Source organism: Herpailurus yagouaroundi, unplaced genomic scaffold (assembly GCF_014898765.1).
Source record: "Herpailurus yagouaroundi ecotype Mexico unplaced genomic scaffold, PumYag 251, whole genome shotgun sequence".
NCBI classification, from domain to species: Eukaryota; Metazoa; Chordata; class Mammalia; order Carnivora; family Felidae; genus Herpailurus; species Herpailurus yagouaroundi.
In genome coordinates, this window is record NW_024412468.1 from 741,703 (window position 1) to 754,293 (window position 12,591).

General features: G+C 41.1%; 1 protein-coding gene across 6 annotated transcripts in view; it reads left to right on the forward strand.

Annotated features, from left to right (window-relative positions):
* Positions 1 to 1,026: 1,026 nt before the first annotated feature.
* The window catches only part of YAP1 (Yes1 associated transcriptional regulator), a 110,772-nt gene continuing 99,207 nt past the window's right edge, over positions 1,027 to 12,591 (forward strand). For 3 of the 6 annotated variants that reach the window (XM_040460762.1, XM_040460760.1, XM_040460759.1), the window contains exons 1-2: positions 1,028 to 1,147; positions 1,866 to 2,116. In XM_040460762.1, coding sequence (XP_040316696.1) covers positions 2,079 to 2,116 — 38 coding nt within the window. In that variant the 5' untranslated portion in view covers positions 1,028 to 1,147; positions 1,866 to 2,078. Of the gene's footprint in view, positions 1,148 to 1,865; positions 2,117 to 12,591 lie in introns of all 6 variants that reach the window. The other 3 variants (XM_040460763.1, XM_040460761.1, XM_040460758.1) reach the window with 2 other exon arrangements.

A 12,591-nucleotide genomic window follows, 5' to 3' on the forward strand; every position in this document is an offset into this window, starting at 1 on the left:
GGTGACCAGCCGGAGGCCGGGGACACGCCGCCGGGAGAGTGTTCGCATTCCGACGGTCTGGGTCCTCCGGTTTGGTCACGTCTTTTCTTTTCTTTTTTTTTTTTTTTTTGGAAAAGAGCTTGCTGCAGGCTAAGCTTCAGCGTAGGAACTTTGCCCAAACGTTAATTGGTTTTCCAAATACTGCGACGTAGTTGGTGCAGTAACTCGATCGGGAGGAAGGGTTCTGGCCTCCGGTCCCCCCGTTGGCGCTCTCCTGCCGCACAGCTCGGGGTTCAGGGCCCAGAGAAACTCCCTTGAGTTGCTGGCAAAGCCCCGGGTTAGGCCGGAGCGGGGAACCGCCGCTTCCTTTGTCAGAGGTCGGCCCAGGTGTGCCGTGCCCCCTCCTCCGAGCCTCGTGTGGGTAGGGGTGTGCTCCGATGCAGGTTACTTCCTGCGCTTGGAAAGCGTAACCCACGCAGGAAGATGAACTTCCCATTTTGTGGCATCTGTAGGCCACTAAGAATTGCAACGGAAAAGTTGCAAAAAAAAAAAAAAAAAAAAGAAAATCTTTTAGTAAATGACTACGAGAATTTCCGTCGGCAAGTTTATGGATTCATACTATTCGTAATCTATAGTTTTGTTTGGTTTACATAAGTTTCTTAACCAAGTGTTGCGCATCTGCAAATTTGATTTTTATTTCTGCTAGGGATTTCCTAATTCGAGTTTATGCTGATCAAGAACTCAGCAGCCCAGCTGATTTTAAGGCATAAATGCCTCAGCTGATTGCTTCCAGTCTTTCCCATATGAATCTAGGAAATTCTTACTTTAATAACCAAACCCATATTCTAATCAGGAATTAGCTATGGTAGATTATGAAAAGTATGAATGTGGATCGTAAACAGTGCTGTTCACAAACTATTGGATATAAGTTCATTTGTGTATATATATATCTATAGATATACAGATGTGTATATGTATGTGTATATATATATATACACATATATCTATGGATGTATACATGTATGCGAGAAGCTGTTTGCAAATGAGAAAACTGAGGCTTGCGGAGACTGAGATTTGATCTCTGTCACACTGGCCAGTTTGGACTGGAACTCAGATCTTTGGGGTCCGCTTGGAAAGTTTTTTCCTGCCATTCTATACTTGTAAACATGTGTGTATATTCTTACTACATTGCAGTTAAATTGTTAGCATTTTTATCGTCTGGGTACAACTGCGCTGTTGTTTTCATTTCGTTAGGTGTCTGTAAGAACGTTTGAAAGATCCTGAATCTTTCACATTCATTAAAAGTTGTGTAGTTTGTGGTGGTTTTACTGATGGCCTTTGTCCATAGGGAGAAAAAAATGACCGTTGTCCTGCGTTTAGGGCTTGGATTAGGAAAAAAAAAACATTGCTTAAAACCCCGTTGAAAAAGAAAAGAAAAAGAACGCATAGTTGTTACTCTTTGGGTTGTGCTCTACCGGGAACATTTTAGAACTCAGAAGAGCACCCATGGTGCCTTGCTCTTTTAGAAATTTGAGAATTTAGAAATTTTAGGATTTTTAAAATTCAACATATCTTAGGAATGTTCCGTCCATTTTGTACTATTCTCCTCTAAAATCTGTAGAAGGTACATGTAATGTATACTAGGTGGAAATTAAGTTAGATGGACTGCTAATCAGTAAAGTGACAAATGTTTGTAAAAGTGCACACTGAAATCACATAAACCATTGAAAAATACACAACTATAAACCTACATTCCTCTGTGTTGAATTTTAAATTTTGCCTTGGTGCTTAGATACTTGGTTGCAATGAAAATCTTGTCAAGGAAATTTAAAGGGACCCCTTTAAAAACCATTTTTAAGAAATTTTCGTTTTAATCTTCCTCGTAGGCCAGTACTGATGCAGGCAGTGCCGGAGCGCTGGCTCCCCAGCACGTTCGAGCTCATTCCTCCCCAGCTTCCCTGCAACTGGGGGCCGTGTCTCCTGGGACACTGACCCCCACTGGAGTGGTCTCGGGTCCCGCGGCTACACCCGCTGCTCAGCACCTGCGACAGTCTTCTTTTGAGATACCCGACGATGTCCCTCTGCCCGCGGGCTGGGAGATGGCAAAGACCTCTTCTGGTCAGAGATACTTCTTAAAGTAAGTGGCAATGATGGCAGGAGAGTTTTCTAAGAAGAGCATGTTTTGGAAAACACAGTAAGGTGATACTGGGATGTAAAATGTCACTTATGTTTATTTTACTTTATATTTATGTCAGGCTTAGTTTTATATACGTGTATTTTTCAGTTGGATATGATCTAATTGCATTCTTGAGCTTGGGTAATATTTTGAAAACTCGATTGATTCTTGGTTTGGAGACTTTTAATAATTTTGTGTGGCAGTTTGGGTGTTCTCATTTTGTCTTTGTTCCAAACCTATTAATGAGCTTGGCTAAAAACTGAAACAATACTCTGAAAAGTTTCAAATAGTGAGATTTACAGGCTGGCAAAGTCTAGGGAGATGGAGGGCACGATTCCGAGTTTCAAGTGCACCTCTCACTGGTGCAGTAGGACTTCGGGAGTCAGATCGCACAGCACTTTAGATGGAGACATGATAGACCCTTTAGCTGCAGTTTGATGTGATTTATTTCTCCTCCTCCAGCCCCCCCCCCCCCCCCCATGTAAAGAGAAGTTCACTTTTTCCTGTTGGACACAGTCACTCCGTGGCAAACTTCATTCAAGGTAGCAGATCCTCAAACCAAAATCCTTCTCTTCTGGGAAAACAAAAACAAGGCTACTATTTATTTTTATGAGCCCTTTTGTCATTAACAGAATGGCAATATTTCATTAAGTCCGAAGAGGTCAAAATAGAATTTTATCCTTTTTCGCTTTGAATTTGTAGGTAAAACCTTTCTATTTTTATCTGGCTTATTGGTGCATGTTATAAACTGAAATCGATGTTTTTAAAAAAGTTGTTGATCAGATTGACATAATAAAGTGAGAAACGATCCTTTAAGTTTTGATGGAGATCTGTCTTGACGACCTCCTCCTAAGGCAAATGTAACATTTATTTATTAGCTCAGATAATACAATTAGTGATACTGTTTTATTGTGGGAGTCTTAGTATTTTATGTTGTTTGTCTTTCAGGGTGGGGTTGTTGGTAATGTAAGATAGGGTTTTGAGACCTGCTTGTTTAGAAGAGCAGAGAAAGAAGTTAGATCTTGAGAAGTTTCTACTCTTTTTTTGCCCCCCTTTCCTGTAACATATTTCCTTTTAAAATTCGTTTTCTGGTGTCCTGGTATCCATTTCAAAGGGTCAGGTTTCAACCAGAACAATAAAGGGCCTGAGACTAGAAAGTACACACAAGTCTGGCAAACTCATCTGCATGAGCAAGATGGACGACCAAAGTAAATGATTGAAAGAGCTGCTAGCTGGGAGGGATGCATCTTGAAGGGGAAAGGAATGGAAACAAACCAAGTTGTTACAAGGAAACAGAAAAGCTATACTTTCTGAACCTCTCCTGCTGGGTCATGTGCTGACCTGGGGAGTCGTTTTTTGGTTTTTTTTTTTTTTTTTTTTTTTTTTTTTTTTTTTTCAGCACTTAATAGCCTGTTTGTCTCCTGTCTTTAATTGATGCTGTAGCTAAAAGTGTAAGGTTTTTTTTAAAGAGCAACATCTATGCTCATCTTAGTCTTTTGTATATTGTAGTAATTGCTTATAGGTGACATGTATCTGCCTACATTTTCAGTTACTTTGAGCTGAAAGAATTATTCTATACACTTATTCTTAAAAGTTTCCAATGTATTTTTTCTTTGGGAAGAAATACGTCTCTTAACGACATTGATAAAGATATGATAAGGAGGGATATACACAAACACACCACACCACCCTAAATCCCGCAATTGAATGGGTCTGTAGGGATGGTGAACCAGTCCAAAATAATATGGAAAGGTATGCCGTATGAAAAATGGTTGTAGGAGTGGACAGAAGCTTACCTGGAAAAGAAAAAAAAGAGAGAAAACATGATTGTTCTTGAATGGAAAAAAAAAAATTAAACAAACATGATTGTTCAAGATTTTTGAGGGTTTCTCCCATGGAAGTGAACTTGGGCTCATTATGTGATACGAAACATGAGCGTTTGGGACTCCATGGAATAATTTTCTCCTATCGAACCTTTCAGAAATACAGGATTTTTTTTGAGAGGTAGATCTTTCCCAGTAAAAGCAGGCAAATCATGAATTAATTGGTACTTGTCAGGAATTGTATCGAGGGCCCCTAAGCATTGGTTTGTGGAAGATAGGTCCTGTGGGCTTATAAAATTTTATATTCTTTTAAAGAGTGTCTGCTTTACACCAATATGTAATTTGAAGAAGTTATAAAAAGTTAGTTCACATCCAGTTGTTAGCTCCTTTCATGATGTCCGGGGTTGGATGAGTTGCCATAATAAACAACTTACTTTGGTGTACCGTGCAGGTAAAGGGATTAATCTGTCCTGTGAGTCAAAGATGATGATAAATGAAGCTTTTGGAGCCAAGTTGCTGTTGTCCAAGTTCATTTTTATCCTAGTTTTGATGTTTTCAAGTTACAAAGTACATAACTGATTGAGATTTATACTTGGCATGAAGAAATCTGACTATGAATGGTTCAAACATGGAAGGTGATGTAATTTGATTGAAAACTTAGAAGTGTTGACTTTGGAAACTAATTGTTGCCTTGTGATCATAGATGAATGACTTTTTGAAGTCACTTGGCCTTTAGTCTCAAGGCAGGATAATTACTGAAGGATTGATCATTGCAGATTTGAGCCCCCCGACCCCCCACCCTCCTATAGCGCAGTGAGCTGTTCCCGAGAAGAGCCATCTTCGCTCAACAAGTGCGACCAGTGCAGTAGCTGCTACTCTTACCAGCAACACGCGTTCGGGCTCTGGTGTGATTGTGAGGATGGTGGGAAAGCTCAGTCTATGTTTTATGTAATATTTGTGCTGCCGAGGTAATGGTTTTAAAACTAATTTCTTCAACATTGTATATTGAGCTTTTATTGTACAGGAATCGTTGGTCTGTGTTACTCTGAGAATTGCTGCCTTCTTCAGCTGTCTTAGTTTTCCTACAGGAAATGGTTCTTCAAGTAGGTGATCAACAACTTCCTATTTCTTTATAAGCTGCTGAATAACTTCCTGAATTAGTATTCTATAACATGTCTGGTTACAAGGAGTGTTTTTACTTCTCACATTTTATTTTATTGAATCTGATACCGTGTAACTATTAATGGTAATAGTTACAAAAAATTTCTTGTATATAATGTACCGCGTGGAATTACGATTTTAGAAATTTGATAAAGTGATCGTAAAAGTTTGTGAGTTTCATTGTTTTAATAACGTTCTAATTTTTAAAGGTCATTTTGTTTCATTTATATTACTTGTCATTTTCTGAATAATTGGACAGTGTTTTTAGTCCTTGAAGGTTCAAGGTTTCTTGTGGCTGTGATTTGCTTAAAAGTTATATTACCTGGTTTTTTATGTATGTATGTATGTATGTATGTATGTATGTATGTATGTATTTATTTATTTAGTGAGAGAGAGAGAGAGAAAACGAACATGCGACGGGAGGGCCAGAGAGAGGTAGAGACAGAATCCCAAGCAGGCTCCACACTCAGCTCAGAGCCCGAAGTGGGCCTTGAACCAACGAACCCAAGAGATCATCACCTGAGCTGAAATCAAGAGTCTAACACTCAACGCCCTGAACCACCCAGGTGCCCCAAAAGTTATATTGAGTATCTTAATCCACAGTTTTAAGAAGGTATTTTTCCGGAGATCTTCAAACAGCCAGTATTCCAAGATTAAATGAACTTGCCTTGCAGATGTTATTGGTAACTGTAATTGGTTTGTTCCTTTTTTTCTTTTTCTTCCTTTTTTTTTTTTAGCTACGTGTTATTTCAGGAGTGAATGTTCCACTGCCCTATTTAAAGCTACCTCAGAAATGTATCAGTTAAATGAGATGAATTAAACCCTTTCCTACTATAATTTGACGTTTGCCTCCCCGATTCTCAGCACCCTCGCCCAGTAGAAGACTAAAAGCATAATATATATGGTTACCATAATAAAGCTGAGATGTTTTTCAAAGGAACAGCTTCATAAAGAATAAGGCTGTTCTGTTTTCTGGTTTCTTGATATGTTAAGTGTGACCCAATGATTTCCCATTAAAAATGAAGAGCTTGGAATATTGCCATTAAATGTCAATTGAGCTGCAAAAACAAAACAAAAACAAAGCCCTCAAATTGCAGTCACAGAGTGTTTTCTCTGTGAGGGGAGGGCCGATGTCTGCCCATCCCTCTGTCCTGCTTCTCTGTCCTGCTCCCTGGTGGTGGAGGGGGGAGGCGGGAGTGTGCCCCCACCCTCTGCTCAGTAGGTAGCCATCCAGGGAGGAAAGGCTGTGGGATTTACGCGGAAAAACTGGAGACCTTGTTGAGTACAGGGGCAGAAGAAAAACACTTTGGAGGTAGCGGATGTGACAGAGTAAATAGAACATAGAGATTAGTTTATTTCCTGAGGAGAATAATGAGCAGTTGTTGTGTGAACTAAGAAAGATCATTAACAAACCAGCTGTGAAATACAGCAAACTCCCAATTGGCTGCAAGATGGTAGGCTAATTTTCTATAAAAAATAACATTCAAAAAAATACTCCTTGCCAAAAGCCTCGTATTAATTAAGAAAAAAAAGGTAGGTAGCATTTGAATAGTTGAAACTTAAGAAAAAGTGTTTTTGAAATCTTGAGATCAGTCCCCATAAGTAACGTAGAGTAATAAGTTTCACTTCATAGTTAGGAACACAGTGTAACGTAAAATACTATTGGTAGCATAAATCTGAATTGCTTTTTACCTTAAGGTTTTTGGAGACAGGCACATTTTAAGCCTGACCTTTTAGTTGTCAAAAACTGAAGTTTAGACTTAAAGCAAAACCAAGTGAAGTCCTTTTATTTTATTTATTTATTTATTTTTAAAAATTTTTTTTTTCAACGTTTATTTATTTTTGGGACAGAGAGAGACAGAGCATGAACAGGGGAGGGGCAGAGAGAGAGGGAGACACAGAATCGGAAACAGGCTCCAGGCTCTGAGCCATCAGCCCAGAGCCTGACGCGGGGCTCGAACTCACGGACCGCGAGATCGTGACCTGGCTGAAGTCGGACGCTTCACCGACTGCGCCACCCAGGCGCCCCAAGTGAAGTCCTTTTAAAAATCAGTTTAAGATTTAAGATTATTTATACTTAATGTGCTGCCTTCAGTAATATTATAGTTTAGTCATTAATTACGGCTCGAAAGTCGAATAATGGTTGAGTGGCATTGGCTAAAGGGAGGCGAGAGGCCTGACCAGCTGTGCGGTTCGCCAGCGGTTCTTACAGAAGGGGCCCCAGGTTCTGGGGTCAACCGGAACTTCAGGCCCTGAAGGGACATTGCTGTTGTTAGGGAGAAGAATTGTGTCCTGCGCCCGCGGCACCAGGTGTCCCCGGGAGCAAGTACTGTGGTGGGGGTCGGGGGGAGCACTTCTGTCTGCGGAGGGCCTGACCCCCGCTAAGAGCAAACAAAGAAGTTTGGTTTAAATCACAATGGTCCTTTTGCTTTTTCCCTTTAATGTTTTAGACCAGAAAAAGTGGTCAGTAGTTTAATCCTCGTTTGGCTCTTAGCATGAGAAGAATCATAACCTTTCATAGCATCAGTTGATCAGATGTTTCTCTGAATAATGTGGAAACTTAACAAAATACTGCAGCTAGGGATGTCTGAAAATACCGACATTTTCAGCTTTATCCGGCCGCGGCCGGCACGTCTCCCTCGGCACGGGTGCTGTATCACTGGACTTAGCAAATTCTTCAGTGGCGTTCTGATTGGGGAGCACTGAGGGTACATTTTGTTAGAAGCTCTATTTTTTCCTCTTGCAGTTGCTTGCTTAACCTACAGTGAGCAGGGTTTTTGTTTGTTTTTAAGGTAAAGGCTATATGAGACCAATAAGTACATTAAGAGAGATGTGCTTTTTGGCATAGATCTTTTGGTGTGGGGTTTGGAGTAAAGATGGCTTTTTTTATTCAGGGTGCTCCCACGTGCTCCCATAGAACTGAGTGTGGACCACAGAGTTGTTTGGAATTTACCTCATCACGTGTGCTGAAGTGCCTGTAAGGGCTGGTGGACTCCTGGGGATGAGCTGAACTAAACCCTGCCACCCAGGAGGAGGGGACATGGGGACTCCTCTCCCTCTCCGTGCGAGCAGGAGTGTGGGGTTTTCTTTTATACTTACAAAACTGTCCTTCCTCTTCTTCCCCGTGCGTCTGATTTTGTGGATTTTTAGTAAGGTGTTTGTTTTATTATAAAAGTAATGCGGGTTCATTAGAGAGAATTGGAAAGTTCAGGAAAGGGGAAAGTAGGGGTGGAAACTCCTAGATTCTTCCACAGGGAGTCTCATATCTAAGTATATATTTTGATATTTAACTTTTAGTGGAGGAACATATACGTAGAATTAGAAAATCTCTTAGTAATATAAGGTTAATAAAGAAAAAAGGCATTTCTCGCCCACTTTTCTTTTTTTAAGTATTTATTTATTTATTTATTTATGAGAGGGCTCAAGTGGGGGAGGGGCAGAGAGAGAGAGAGAGAGAGAGAGAGAGAGAGAGAGAGGAGAGAGAATCCCAAGCAGGCTTCCACACTGTCAGCTCAGAGCCCAATGAGGGTCTCAAACCCACGAACTTGAGCTGAAAGCAAGAATCAGATGCTTAGACGGAGCCACCCAGGCGCCTTAGCCCACTTTTCTTTATCTCAGGCTTGCATTCTCCAGAGGCAAACACTTGGAACTCCTTAGAGATCTGTTCCCTCCTCACATATGTAAGAAAACTCCTTACTTATAAAATGTGCCCCACTGCTGTCCTTAAAATTTCTGCATCCCCTAAAATCCGTTGCTTAATCCTCACAGTCATTTGTGTAACTTTTTTCTTTTTCTTAAAAAAAATTTTTTTTTAAATGTTTATTTTTGAGAGAAGGAGCGAGAGACAGAACATGAGAGGGACAGGGGCAGAGAGAGAGAAGAGACACAGAATCTCAAGCAGGCTCCAGGCTGCTCTGAGCTGTCAGCACAGAGCCCAACGAGGGGCTCAAACTCACGGACAGTGAGATTGTGGCCTGAGCCAAAGTCGGATGCTTAACCGACTGAGCCACCCAGGCGCCCCTGTGTAAGATTTTTCTTAAGACCCTTTGCGCTGTATATGAGTTTCTGAACACCTTTGATATTTTCTTGGAATTGTTCATTGCCTGGTTTCTTCGTTAGTATTTTCGTTGGTGTTTTGCCCCATTGGAAACAGACCTGAGTGCTCTGTGCCCCTGCTCTGGACCGGCTGCTCCATTCTGTCCTCCTGAGGTTCCTGTATTGCCCTTCATGGTTGGGTTCTCTCTTTCCCACTTTCCTTGGTTTGCTCACTCCTAGAATTGGCTCATCCTTTAGGAGTTTCCTGAGGAAAGGGGTACATGGTAGGTAACTGCGTTGAGATCCTTTATGTCTAAAAAGATTTCTGTCAACGTTTGGTGGGCAGTTAGGTTGTAGGTAAGGTATTTTCTCTTGGAGTTTTGAAGGCCATGCTCCATTTTAGTTTAGCTTCCTGTTTTGTTATTGAACAGTTCAACCCATTTGGCCTCCTTTGGGGATTTCAGTGGTGTGTGTTTGTTTTATTTTTTAGTTTTTATTTTAGAGAGAATGAGAGCTGGGGAGAGGGGCACAGGGAGAAAGAGAGAATCTTAAGCATGCTCCACACTCAGTGCAGAGCCCAACGCAGGGATTTTAGTATTCTTATTTCTTTTTTTTTTTTTTTTTTTGTTTTTTTTTGGGCGGGGGGGGGGGGGGGGAGTCTTGAACTTCAAGATATGCCTTGGTATGTGCCTTTTTTTATTCACTGTAAATATTTCATGGCTTGGAAAGTCAGTCTCCAGTGTGAATGTGCCCCTTGAAGATGTGTGGTGAATTGTCTGAACTGCCCTCTGGTCCTGGGAAAGCTTTCTCTTATTAGTTCTTGGATAACTTCTTCCAGTCGGTTCTGTTTTCTTTTTCTGGAATTCCTGCTAATCAAAATAACTCTTTAATTGTCTTGTCTTTTCTCTGTATTTCTTCACTTATCTTTTAGTTATGTCTTCTGGAGGATTCCTTTTCACTTAGCTTTTAATTTTTTAATCATTGTTTTGTCTTTTCCCAAAAAGCTCTTTATCATTCTTAATTTCCAGAGATTCTTTTGCCGCACTCATTGTTCCTTTGTTGTTTGTAATGACATGCCATTCTTAATTTCATGCGTGTAGTAATCTCTCTCTGACGATTTTATAGTGGGTGTGGCTTTTTCTTTTTTTTTCTTTTTTTGTCTGAGTATGGTGGATGTTTCTTTTTAAGTTTTCATCTGCTTTTATTTCTTAAGTGGGCTTCACTGTAGAGGGAGAGAGCTGGGGCCACCTGGGCCTGCCTGTCAGTATCTAGTTAGGTTCTCCTGTGGTGGCTGGTTTCTCCAGATAGACATCTGCCAGTCCCTCCCCAGCAGACAGTTGATGGTGATGCGTGCGAATGCCCACCACCAGCATTTGAGGACAGAACAGTTTGGGGCCTGCGAGGTTTTCTCCCTTCTTGGTTGTGCTTTGAGAGTGTCTGAATCCAGAGCCTCTGGGTCCCTCTCTCTGTAACATAAATTTTCCATCTCCTGCTTGGGCGAGGGAGGGGAGTGTGCAGTAGTTTTTTTTAAAGTTTTATGTTGGGGCGCCTGGGTGGCTCATTTGGTTGAGTGTCAGACTCTTGATTTGGGCTCAGGTCACGATCTCACGGTTCGTGGGATCGAGCCCCGTGTCAGGCTCTGTGCTGACAGTGTGGAGCATGCTTGGAATTCTCTCTCTGTCTCTCTGCCCCTCTGCTGCTCATGCGTGCACACCCACTCTCTCTCAAATAAAAAATAATAGTGAAAAAATAAAAAGTTGTATGTAAAATGAAGTTTTGTGAATCCAATTTGTAATTATTAGGTCGACTCTGTAAAGTTGCCACGTTTCTAAGCCCAGAACAATGATGACTGACAGTTTCATATGATTTGACCTCAATATCCCTGATCACTTTTTAATGAATACTTAATTACATGCTTTTACTAGGCATGTGATCAATTGCCTTTGTCTCGTTTAATGATGGTTTTGCTAGTTTACATCCTAATGTGTTAGATTTTCCTAAAGGTGGGACTGTATACTTGGACAGCAGAGTTGGCGTTGCGTGTTGTGTGAATTTTGTTCAGAGGCTTGGATTCTGAAATAATGTGTGGGGCAGAAGCACTGGAGGCCTGATTTCCTATTCCTGTATGTGACAGTGGGGCCACGCCTGGTTTGCATTGGTGTGGACAGTGGTAGGATAATGGGAATATTTGTGCATATCTAGATTGATTAGATAGATGTTCTTGGTGTACTTACGTAGGTTAGCCCCAGAAGTACATAACTTGGCTTTGAGTTAGTTTGGGTGTTAGCTTTGCCTAAGTGCTCATTCTTCAGTAGACCATTGTATATGTCCTAAAACAACATAGAATATTTTCTACTTGTGATATAACCATGGGAGTATAAGTAGTTATAATTTCATGAAAACTGGGTTTATTTTTATTTTTTTAATGTTTATGAGAGAGAGAGAGCGAGTGTGTGCGTGCACACGCGTGAGCGGGGGAGGGGTAGAGTGAGAGAGGGACACAGAATCTGAAGCAGGCTCCCAGCTCTGAGCTGTCAGCACAGAGCCAGGTGCGGGGCTCGAACTCACAAGCCGTGAGATCGTGACCTGAGATGAAGTTGGGCGCTCAACCCACTGAGCCACCCAGGCGCCCCAACGGGATTTAATTTTGAATAGATTCACCCACAGTAGTGTGTGAGGCGTTGATGGAATTTCAACAGCCTCTGCCTTGATTACGTATAGAAGTCCTTAATGGAAAAAGAGGAAGCAAACTTTTTTTAAAAACTGCCTAAAATCTTTTTTTTTTTTTTTTATGTTTGTTTATTTTGAGAGAGCACATGGTGTTCAAGTGGGAAGAGGCAGAGAGAGAGGGAGAGACAGAAGCTGAAGCAGCTCTGCGCTGTCAGCACAAAGCCCACTGTGGGGCTTAAACCCACAAACCGTGAGGTCATTACCTGAGCGGAAGTCGGACGGTCAACTGACTGTGCCACCCAGGTGTCCCTTTTTAAATTTCATTTATTTTTAATAAAACCACATAAAATCATAAATGACCAATGCAAAACCAGACCAGAGCCCTCTAGCTATCAGAGAAGAGAGTTATAATGATACCAAAAAAATGGGCAGTTCTGGGTAGTAAAAGGTCTTAAAATGAATGGTACAGAAGAATGGAACAGAATCATTACATGTTAGTTAAATACGTAGACTGAGGAAGTACATTAAGCCATACGCTAAGGTGGGAAATGAGCTAAATGAGATTTCTGAGACCTGCGTGGAACTAATCCTTAGCATTGGTGGACTGAACTCTCTTGCATAACTTTCTTTTCCCCAATTAAAAAACAAAACAAAACAAAAAAACAAACCTCTGGGGAAGAGTTGGCCAAAATGCAGATGTTTCTGTTTTTCCTCTACACATGTTCAGACTGATACAGGTTCTGTTTC